Consider the following 11,981-nt stretch of genomic DNA (forward strand, 5'->3'; position numbering starts at 1 on the left):
GGATGAGAGACATTTGTGCAGAGATATTTAAGACAAGGTGAAAGTTCTGGCTTTATCTAGTAAGATGTGATAATTTTCATGTGGAACTAGGACGTTTTCCCAACATTTTATATTTACTCTTTTTCAAGCTAAACCAGATGAACCAAGAGTCGCTTTCAAGGTTCTTTGTTATCTCACTGTTTAGCCAAATTAATATTTAACTTCGACAACAAATATTATCAAACAAAACAACAGAAAACTATATATGTATAAATGTATAATTCAACGTACAACGAATTATAAAAACGTACGAGAGATATCTATTCCGTAGCAGACAGACACTTCATATATCGAGACAAACACATCTTACTTTACCCCACGCCTCAAAATCACCTCTTCTTGTATACATGCATATTTGTACAATAGTTCTTTTGTTAAAGGATATATGTCCACTAGTTAAAAACTAGTTGTATACATACATGTTATTATATAGAGAATCGAGATGTTACAATGGTCTAATCATTTTATTATATAGAGAATCGAGATGTTACAATCGTCTAATCATTTTATTATATATCTATAATAAACCCTTCACCTAATTAACTGGTCTTATATATGAAAAAAACACCAAAATAAACTCTATTTTCCTCCAGACATTAAACAAAAGAACTGACCCAGTCCAATACTAGGATGTGTCTAGTGACTGTTAGACCCATATATCACAGACTTCTATATTATAAAGTTGGGTAAAGTTTATTTATAAAACTGTATACATCTCTCTCTACATATTTAATGAAACTATCCATAAATACCCCCAAAACCACAACAAACCCATCTTCACTCTCTCCTCACTCCTATAGCCACCCACAAGAACATTACAAAGAACCTCCCAAAGAATCCCCAATTCACTCCCGAGGGAAATGCCGATTATAAACCGGAGCAAGCTGACACAAACGACTATGATAAAGCAAATCTTGAAGAGATGTGCGAGTTTGGGGAAAAAACAGAGCAGTGAGTATAACGAAGAAAATGAACATGATGGAGACTCTCTTCCTCAGGATGTTCCCAAAGGTCACTTCGTTGTCTACGTAGGAGGGAATCGGGTCAGGTACGTCTTACCCATTTCGTTTTTGACCCGAGCCGAGTTTCAGCTTCTTCTACAACAAGCTGAGGAAGAGTTTGGTTTCGACCACAATATGGGTCTCACTATCCCTTGTGAGGAAGTAGCTTTCAAATCTCTCATCACTTCTATGCTTCAATCAACATATATTTAGGGTTTTTATTTTAGTAATGATTATCTTATTTTGGTAATGACGATCTGTTTTAGCCTATTTTTAACTTTTAGATGATTTTGGGGTACAATTGGGTTAGTGTTTCAATTAGAACAAGACTAACTCTAGAGATACCTCTAAGAGTGATCTATTAAACCATTTTTAGTTATTATCGTAGACTTGTAGGGAGGAATAAAACATTACTCTGATAATTTTTCTCGTTGTGGTGGTGTGATTATATGTAGAACCCATTGAGGGACTATTATTATATCAGTGAATGCTATTTTTCTTCTTAATTATAATTTTGTTTTTGCTCCATTTTCTATGTAAATATTTTTGCATGATTTTCCCATTTAAAGAATCTAATATAATGTATATTAGCATATTGTTAACAAAAAAAGAATGTATATCTTGGATGTAATAAAAAAAAAACTAAAAAAGAAAAAGAAAGAAAAGAATGTATATCTTGACAAAATTGGAGGTGATGAGGAGAATTGATAGTGTGGGAGGAGATTACATTTCAAGAAAATGAAACGAATTGTAAATTGCATTTTGATATTTGATTTTTTAAAAGCATTACTGTGCGACCTCGTCCAAGAAAGTAATCCCAAGGATGCCTTCTTTTGGAATCGGCAGTTTTTTAGCCGTTAAAACTTTAAAACTGTTGATGAAATAATAAATTAAATAGTTAAGAAAGCATTGAAATGCTCATTCACATTGACAAAGAATTTTAACACTGTGCGTAACACACACACATGCAGAAGCAGGAAAATATAATTATATTATTCACCAATTCTCATGCGCTTTTCGACTACTCAAATGCGTTTAGTTACTGCCACTAACTTTTTTTTTTGTTTTCTGGCGTTGGCACTTGGTAGCACGTCTGGCATAAAAGTTGCACGAGTTGCTCCAACTATTTTACCAGTTCTAGGGAACAATCAAATCATAAAAAATTGTATGTCACTATTCGTCTAACTACTAACTAATATGATTACAATAATATCGTCACCGACTAAAAACTATGAATTTGTCACTTGAAACTCTTTACATCTCTAAAAATAAGTATATACTTAAAACACAAATCGTATACTTCAAAAACTCTTTTCATCTCCAAAAGAACAAATAAATTGGGATGTTAACAAGAAAAGAAAAAAGAAGGATACTACACTACATTGGAGATGTCATATCAATATCTCTGAGAGAGAGCACATGCAAAGTGGTACCCACACTTCGTGACTCTGATAAAAACTATAAAGGCAGATCCCTTCAATACCCACACTTCGTATATATATATCTTCGAGTTATGATCGTATACTATCTAAGAATGGTAGGTGATGACCCACGTATTTGTTTTTCACGGCTCAGATTTAACGTAAATATTGTAACATTTAGCATGCCGTACGGTACTTAACGGACGGTCGAGAGTTTCCTTAAATCCTTACATGAAGGAAGACTCTCGTTTTTTTTTTTTTTTTTTTTTTTTTCAACATATCTTGACATATATACATTTATTGATTGAAACTCTGAGAGTCTAGAGGCGCCTTACAAGTAATTTTCAAAAGAATAGGAGAGCCTTTGAGGTATAATAATTGAGGTTGACTTTTATAACAAATTTATCAAAAAGAATTTTCAATTCTGTTATAAAGTTATGTGGTGTAAGAGCATCATTAGCTGAAAACGTTCACCATTGCTCAAAGCAAAAAAAAAAATTAATATTTTAACTTGTAACTAATAACATATTGACATGTGGAGAAATAGAGTGAGAAACATTTTTTCCCCTAGTAACTTCAGAAACGTTTATCTCCCTTCCTCTCTCATTTTTGTTTTTGTAAATTACTTTTTAATAAAAGAATTCTTGGAAGTAACCACCATTAATAGTAGTCTAAAGAGGATTTATTGACTAAAACTATAAATCACCTAATGTTTCTAGAGATTGGTTCTCTTCTTGATAGGAGGTGGTCGTTATTAGTTTGGGATTGGTCGTAGTAGTTCTCATCCAAGTGGTTCGTGAGAAGAGTTTTCTTGCATTCTAAGACTAGTGTATTGTGTAAAGGGTTTTGCCTTGTTACCTAATTCTTTATTTTAAAAATTCATCCTCTATTTTGGGTTTAATTTCTCTACTTTGTAATTTTTATCTTAATATCGTTTTCTGTTTCCGGTAACTTATGTTTGTTCGCCGGCCTAGTTTTCCTTTTTTAGACTTTAGACTCCGGAAATATCCTTGTTTTCCGTTATCTAAGTTGTAATTGACCATGTATTTTTTTAAATTTTATAATATCAGTTGAAAAAAAAAAAGTATAAATCTCGTTTATTTTTCAGAAGAAAAAAAAGAAATTTTTTTTTTACCCAGATATCATTTTTGTTGTATAATTGTATTTTATGTTCTGTTAAGCCCATTTACTTGTTATGGATTTTTTTGTTAGAAGTTGACAAATCAACAATACTGATTTTGATTTTTTTTTTTTTTTTTGGCAATATGTATTATATGCGGATTTTAAAATGGATAAGATGACACAGTTAGAATTCTAACATGTCTTACTAATATCTTTTGAAAATTTTATGAAGATGAAAAAGCCTCCCACGTTTGTAATGATTTTTGACAAAAGAAAAAAAAATTATAATAACGCCGACGTATATCATTAGTCAGGTTCAGAACTAAGGACTTTCACGCGAAAAAGACGGTCTATAGCGATTATGAATGAATGTGTATTGACCATAAGTAGTGATTAAACACTGGAGAGCCACTCAATGTGCATTCGCTGAAACAATATTCCATTTGTAATCAGGTAAACTATTCTTCCAAAGTTTAGCCGAATTATTTATTTAAAAACTTTATATTGTAGGTATACATACTAGCTTTTTGTTGAAAACAATGTTTCCACTTCCCTAAAAATGAGTTGATGTAGACAAATCCGAAAACATCAGCCTGCGAAAGTGTTATGTTAAATACACGTAAGTCAACTATATAATAATGTATCGAAGTTCTTTCAATGGCTTGGCCGTTGTCTTCGTGAACGTATAATATTTATTAGTAAAGATGATATGGTAAGTGATTTAATGGATATGTAACAAAACCTACGTGATCTCAAAACCTGAGAAAAACCAAAAAAGATTAACAAAACAGGAGAAGCGACAAGGATACTCATCAAAGCCACATAATGTATTAATATATCATAGTCAGATTTTTTACTATTTTTGATTGAACAAATCTTAATTTATAGCGCAGATAATTTATATGTAGGGTTAATGGTAAGACAAAACCTAAATCTTAATATTAGCTGTCTTCAATGACAATGACGTAACAAAACGCACACACTTGTCTGATTTTCAGAAAAAAAAAAAAAAAAAAAAAAAAAAAAAAACATAATTAAGATTAGATCAAATTTGGTTCCTGCGAAATTTTTTAGAATGTCAGATTAAACTTGGTCGAATAATTTGTAGCTAGGTCGAAAAATAACGAATCTGAGTATCATCAACACATGTAGTTAGGACTGTATATATTGAAGGTCATAATTGTGTAGAATCATTGAGTTCTAGGATAAACACAATTTGACAATAACGTACGTCTGCACTAGCGGATTCTTCATAGATCATTTTAGACATCATAATTATAGCGTTGAAAAGAATAGAAGAATCTCTGAAAAGTCTAAATAATTGACTTATTATCTAAAGTATATTAGAAGTTTTTCCAATTGTGATATATAGGTCAGAATCCGATGTGATAGGTGTCGAATACATGAACACCCTAGCAAATCAAGTAGTAGCTAGACTCTTAAAACATTGATTGTCAGCAAATGATCTCTAATTGCTAAGTTCCACAATTAGGATTGTTGGCACACTTGCACTAACCGTCTAATCCTAATCAATGGATCAGAGTGTTCAACTCTTGAGACATTTTTTCTTGATTTTTTTTGTTTGCCGGCCTTCAAATTTGAATATAAAGATATTTACTAGAAAATGTCGTCCTTATTATTTATTCCTTAGTATACAGACTATCGAGTCGTGGAAATAGTAAAACCAATTGAATCAAAACTCATCTTTCATTTACAGGCTATTCAAAGAGGTCACAACTAATATAGTTTAAGTTTTTTACTTTCCTTCTCGTATAACAACAAATTCCGAGTAATGTTGCGGTTCATTTAGCTTCGGCCCATGGGACGAATTAAGTGGAGTGGGCTTAGTCCAACACTAATATTTCTCTTACCCTTAGAAAAAAAGGGATTTTCTTTTATAAACTCTATCAGCTGATATTGTCGGTTTCGGTAGTAGGAACGGATTCTTTTGTTTTTTTTTCTTTTCTTAACATCAACTTTTCATTAACCAAAGCATTACAACCAAATCAAAGGTATATTACATTGACTTTCATAGACTTAGACCAAATACAATGAGTTGATCTAATATAACCCTAAATCATTAAGCGGATCCAACGCTACCTAACCGATAAACATTGCATTTTTTAACCATAATGAGATAGATCACACACCACAACTCGGTGTGAAATCATCTCTTAAACAACCTAAATTGACCCTATGACATGAAAACAACTACTAATTCGGAGAAAACCAATTCCTATACTGAAAACAAAGCAATTCCAAGCTAATAGAACCGCGTGATCGGCGTGAAGAACTTATCCCAATAGCATCAACACCCAGAGGCGCATCATCAGAAAAACTTGATTTCTCCAACTTTCACTACTCCGGTCCTAACCAAAATGGACAAGTCGTCCGACTGACCCGACCAAAAGTCGCGAAGCAAAACCAGCAAAACAGAGACTTCTCTGATCACAATATCCAGAATGTTAATCACCTAAAATAAGAGATTAGAGCACATATTAGCATATCTTCACTTCACAGTACAATTCCGGATTAGCCGCATCGCTTCCGCTTTGTTGTCGCACTTCTTAGTCGGACTGAGACCAGAGAGTTAAAGAAGCTCTAAAGGACGTCGGTTTTGAGGATGTCCTCAAATTTCGGCCACCGACACACCCAGAAACCTCTCCAACAAACCGGTAGACTCTAAGACCCGCCTTCACCGATGAACTTCCGGTCAGCTATGAGCTCCGGCAGAAAAGATAGGGACAGCAGGAGGGCACAGATCCGACCCCCTGAGGCTGCATAGAGGCCACCCAAAACAGCTTCAAACCACCACCAGTCTCCTGGAGAGGGGAGCGAGCCGAGATCTCTCTCCGAAGCGTTAGCCGCCGCACCATCACGACGCAACTTCTCAGCACGGCCCGAGAGGAAGAGAGTGAGTCACTCTATTACTACAATTAGAAAACAAAAGCTAAAAAAGAAGGAGCAGGGCCCTCTCACACCGCCGGCGAAAGCCTTGGGCGGCGGAGAGGCAGACTAATCTCAGACGGTGCGGCTTTAGATCTAAGGTTTTGCGAGAAAGAGATTAAAGTCTGTACTTTTTATTTTGGACAAAACCAATTGAACGGATTCTTTTGTTTACCGAACAAAAAACCTTCGTGATAGATGGAAAAAAAAAATCATATTAATGTAATTTTAAGAAACCTTTTTTTGTTTGGTTACATATTTTTCACAGATTAACAACACAAAGAAAGGAGATGGGTAGATTGACATTTACACGCGACACGCCGTAAAATTCAACACCAAATTGTTGTCAGTACAGAAAGAAAAAAAAAAACTAAAGTTAAAAACATTCCCTTATAGTAAAATGAAAAAAAGAAAAACCCATATATATTTTATAGCAATAGATACGATCGATATACAACATAGTTAGATTTATACTCTTTTTTTTTCTTTCTTTTTCTTTACTTAGCTTTAGTGGAGAAGAACCTGCTGAATCCTCTAGAGTGTTTCTCAGGAGTAAGTCCTGATGAGGATGATGATGAGTTTGACTTAGTGTGTCTGTGTTTCGACCCTACCGGAGATTTCATTGGGGATGTTTCCTTCTCTGAAGGCGAACTCAATTTGTTGTCTTGAGGATTTGTCGAAGTTACGTATTCGTCTTCTTCTGGGTTTAGGGCTTGTTCTTGGCTTGGGGAAGAAGCAACCTGTTCTGTTTGAGGACACATGGATTTGAGTTGCTTCCCCAGAAGTAATATAGTCTCTTGACACTCTGCTAGCTTCTCTGCAGCAGCCGCTAATTCATTGTCCTGTATAAAACATTCAATGTGATCAGGATCCATAATTTTGCAAAACCGAGATCTCTGTTGGATATGAGTATGTGTTTGGAAAGTTACCTGTTTGCTTTTAGGATCATCTTCGGTTACTGAACAATTTTGGTTGTTCCTGAAGTTTCATAGGAAATACAAATTAGAGATTTTGCGAGACTTTATGGTGAAGACGAGAGTAATGTGTATAGTTATAATGTTACCTTTGTAATTGCTCCTCGAGTTCTTGGCATTTGGCTAAAGCTTCTTGGTGATGTTCCTTTTCGTCTTGAAGCTCATCTTCTAAGTTTTCGATCTTGCCTTTAAGAGAAGTCAACTCTATTTCGAGCTCGGATGATCTAGTTTCAAGAGATCGATATGATTCCACCATGCATTTAAGCTGAGTCTCAGCCATGCCACTAGACTTCTGAGCTAAATCCAACTCTGATTTGACTTCTGCAAGAATTTGCTCTGTTTCTTGTAGTTTGGTCTTGGTTGCTTCAAGATCTGCTTCACAGCTTGCAAGATTAGTCTCTGCTTTTTGTTTCTCGAGTCTCAACCCTTCAAACTCTTCTAACGTAAACTTACTAGCTGCTGCAAGCTTAGGTTCGTAGCCAGATGTACCGTTACAATCATCTGGGATCTCGGAATCAGAGCTCTGAGAGCAACCACCATTCTGGTAATGTTCACCTGATGACTCTTTCTGAAGTGCTTTGTTTTCCGGTAAAGCGACTTTATCGATGCAGTCTGGACTGTGAATCTCCACTGTGGATGAGTGATACCCCAGCACATCGATCTTTAGTTCACTAGCTTCGACTAAAACTCGTGAAAGATCGAACAAGAAATCGACCAAAGTCTTCTCCTTACCCAAGACTCTGTCGAATGTGACAGAGAAGTCTTGAACCTTTTGGGAGAACGTTCTGTTTTCAGAACACGCCGTTGCTTCCTTTGAAAGATAGGTAACAAACTGGAGTATCTGAGAAAGAGCATCAGCCAGTTCTTGAGTTATTATTACCTCTGCCACGCTAACGTTTTCCTCTGTGGTCTCATTTGACACGGCTATCTCCTTTTCTTCTGTAAGACCGTTTACATTAGGTCCATTACATTTAGAAGGTAGCTTAACACCTGCATCCTCAACTGCACATCGTATCTCTGCCAAAATCTTCTCAAATGCAGCATCTTTGGGGAGAGACTGAAGCACATTGGAGATTCTTTTCTTCAGTTGCGTAGCTGGTTGAATCTCTGAACCATCAGAGTCAGCACTAGAGTGATCCGCTGAACCATTTGCGTTTGAGCCATTTGGTAGACAAGCGAGCTTTTCCATTTCAAGAAAATCATCCATAAGCTCCAACTGGTTAGCACTCTCGGTCTTCTTAATCTTCCCATTGTTTTTATTGGATTGAGAAAATTCAGACATCAAAGAGCCAGCAATGCTTCTAGCATCTTCGTTTCCATCCTCAGACATTGAAGCCATACTAGGAGGGTTACTAGCATTTTGACGAGAGAAGATCTCAGCAGGCATTTCAAAACCGCGCTTGGTTGGACTTTTACTCATGACTTGAGCTTCCAAGGCTTGAAGCCTGTTTGATGTCTTAGCACAGAGGTTTCTAGACACTTGAAGCTCGCTGTTACGCTTTGCCAAAGCTTCTTTCAGCATCTTTGTCTCTTCTTCCATAGCAAGTAACCGCTCTGTCAGCAAATCGTTTTCTTTATGGAACTTTTGCATATTGTCAAGGGAGAACTCTGAAACCTGAGACATGTGTGACATTGGAGACATAAGAGGACTAGAAGGTCTGGCCGGTGACCTTCTTTGTCTATGATCTTGTTGTCCATAGTCTCTGCCTAAACTCTCAACCTCCATTTTCATCTGTGCAAGTGCTGCAGGACCCGGAAGTTTCTTTCTCACCAGAGTACGTAATCTTTGACACTCGGCTTCCAACTTTGCAATTTTCTTCACACCTTCCAAATGCTGCTTGTTTGCTGCTTCTGCAGACCTCATACTCATATTCTTTTCTTCGTTTCGTATCTCCAACTCTTTGGTAATCACATGAGTTTCATACTTGAGAGTGTTTATCTCCCTTTCACAAGACTCTATATTGTTCTTAAGATGCTCAATCTCAGACTCTGCTTGAGACTTCTCTTCACTTATCCTCATAAGCATGTTTGAACGCTCTTGCAATGATCTCGAGAGAGCATCATTCTCAGCTCCACAACGAAGCAGTTCTTGATCGTAATCGCCAATCCTAGACTCAAACTCAGCTCTAAGATTGTCCATTTGGTTGGTTTTAGTAGAGATAACATCATGCAGCTTCTGTTCATTCTCTTCTTTTAAACTCCTTATCTGCCTCATACACTCCTTTAACGCTCCATCTAAATGTGCTGCTCGATCTTCCACAGTGAGCTTCGCGAGGGTAACTGTCTCGAGATGAGTTTTCAAAGCAGAAGCTTCAGCTTCAGCTTTTTCCCAGCCTGAATCAATCATCAAAAAAAACCAACAAAACATGTGACCAGAAGAAAAAAAAACACCATGCAAAAAATATCAGAGCCCTTTTGTTTGTGTGTGTTTTATTCATTACCTGTGACAGCTTCTTCAGCAACTTTGGAGTGTTGTTTCACTAAAACCTCCTTGGCTGTAATATCTGCATTAGCTGTAGATAGCTTCAAATCCAAATCCTTGATCTGATCTTCAAGCTTTGTAACTTTTTCTTCATAGTTTTTAACTTCATCTTTTAAACCATTCAGATTTGAGTATTGATCAAATGAGATCTGGATGTAGTTTGGCTTCTTCCCATTTTCCTGTTTTTTCAAATTGATGAATCAAAAAACACTGTAAATCTCAGAATTTAATGATTTAAGCAAATCTGAGAAATTAAAGTGTGATTAGAGAATTTTAAAGTACCTGATCAAGAACCTCAGTAACAGTAGCTGCTTTCTCAGAGGATTTCTTTTTCCATGGCCAACTCTTACGATCCATCTTCTTCTTCTTCTTCCTCCTCCTCTTTCATAATCCACAAACAATTCAACATTATCAGATTAAAGAAAACAATAAAATTAAAACCCAAAATTCTTTTATACAGTTTTCGGATTTTAAGGAAAAAATAATTATGAAGTTTCAGAAGAAGAATATTGAAGTCAAATCAGAATTCAAGAAAGCATAAATGCAAGAAAGGAAACAATCTAAAACTCATAAATAAGTTTAAGAACAAAAAAAAAAAAAAAAAAGAGATCCAAAGCAAAGATTACTACTCACAACAGACAATCGCAATTGAGTAGATAAACAAAAAAGGTCTGATGATTTCGATGAACTTTGAACACTTTGTTAAAATACAAAAGAGAAGAAGAGATAAACGAATACCTCCAAAACTCAAAAAAAATCAAGTAAAATGGCGACAAAAGCCATATTTACTCGAATCAGTAAACTCAGGATATAAAAAAAAAAAAAAAAAAAAAGCTAAAAACCAAATGGCATATAGAGAGAAATCGCGGAAGAACACAAATAACAAAACACCGAGATTAAACCAAATCACCGACGTTTTTTTCTTCTCAGCAGTCAAAAACTCTCATATACCAAAAGTCACCGACGCACCGATTTAAAGTCTTTTTTTTTTTGTTTTTAATACATATATATGAACTCATAACAGAGCAAAAACAGTTCCGATTGCGAACTAAACATACTAAATCTAGAAGGATAAAAAAAACAGAACATAAATGTCGATTCGAGACCAAGAAGAGAAGAGTATAGAAAGAAGAAAAAAGAAAGACTCACCGGGAAAAAATCCAAAATGCAGCAGTGAAAAATAAATTCCAAGAGAGGTAGTCAGTGAATCAGAAATAATATCAGCAATGAAAAAACAGAAGGAAAAAAAAAAAAAAAACTCTGTTTCTAGATAGAGGGAGAGAGAGAGAAGACGAAGAAAAAGAAAAGGAGGAGAAGAGTGTGGTGGGTTATGGTGTGATAGTGGCCGTGATGGTGATGGTGAAAGTTGAAGTTGAAGTTTGAAGGTGAAAATAATATATATCTATGCCTTCTGTATCACTTCAAAGCCTAAAACGTAGCAGAGGCTCTCCTTTAAACAAATCGTTCCCTTCACTTTCTCTTATTATTTATTTTCTTTTTCTTATTTATTTATATACTCCCTCCGTTTCAAAATATAAGATGTTTTAATGAAAACATGCATATTAAGAAATAGTTACTTTTAAAAAGTTTAACCAATCATAATCAAATCTGCATAATATAAAATATAAATTTAATCTAAAAGTTACATAAAAAGTTGGAAACATCCTATATTATGAAACAAAAATATTTCTCTAAACATCCTATATTATAAAATAGAGGAAGTATTTAATTATTATTCTCCTATTTCTTTACCCTCCTTTCTCCGACTCTTGATTTATTCTTTATTTTCTCTACCAATAATTCAATGTTTAGTCGAATTCTATTTTATATTTATTTAGATGATAATAATAATAGTAATTCTGTGTAAGTCGAAACCAAATAAAATAATACTACTAAATCCGTATACACAGTAGCCTATTTTTTTCATGAAGAGAATAAGATAGGCTTTTTGATAGTATTTTTCTTGTCACGATGATAGCCAAACAATGACATGTAT

General features: G+C 35.0%; 2 protein-coding genes across 3 annotated transcripts; one reads left to right on the forward strand and one right to left on the reverse strand.

The window, feature by feature from the left end:
* Positions 1-761: 761 nt before the first annotated feature.
* LOC104756327 (protein SMALL AUXIN UP-REGULATED RNA 54) lies at positions 762-1,568 on the forward strand. Its single transcript, XM_010478903.3, has one exon. The coding sequence runs from the start codon at positions 900-902 to the stop codon at positions 1,251-1,253; it is 354 nt and encodes a 117-aa protein (XP_010477205.1). The 5' UTR covers positions 762-899; the 3' UTR covers positions 1,254-1,568.
* Positions 1,569-6,834: 5,266 nt separating this feature from the next.
* On the reverse strand, positions 6,835-11,664 carry LOC104756328 (filament-like plant protein 4). Of its 2 annotated transcripts, none has more exons than XM_010478904.3 (6): positions 11,135-11,664; positions 10,268-10,366; positions 9,945-10,164; positions 7,593-9,837; positions 7,459-7,507; positions 6,835-7,371 (listed from the first exon to the last, which is right to left on the reverse strand). In XM_010478904.3, exons 2-6 carry the CDS (start codon positions 10,340-10,342, stop codon positions 7,027-7,029), a joined length of 2,934 nt encoding a protein of 977 aa, XP_010477206.1. In that variant the 5' UTR covers positions 10,343-10,366; positions 11,135-11,664; the 3' UTR covers positions 6,835-7,026. The 2 variants fall into 2 exon arrangements, with proteins under 2 accessions (XP_010477206.1, XP_010477208.1); XM_010478906.3 differs by lacking the exon at positions 11,135-11,664 and adding an exon at positions 10,619-11,132.
* Between the last annotated feature and the right edge of the window lie 317 nt (positions 11,665-11,981).

This window comes from Camelina sativa, chromosome 17 (assembly GCF_030686135.1).
Source record: "Camelina sativa cultivar CO46 ecotype springtype chromosome 17, ASM3068613v1".
NCBI lineage: Eukaryota > Viridiplantae > Streptophyta > Magnoliopsida > Brassicales > Brassicaceae > Camelina > Camelina sativa.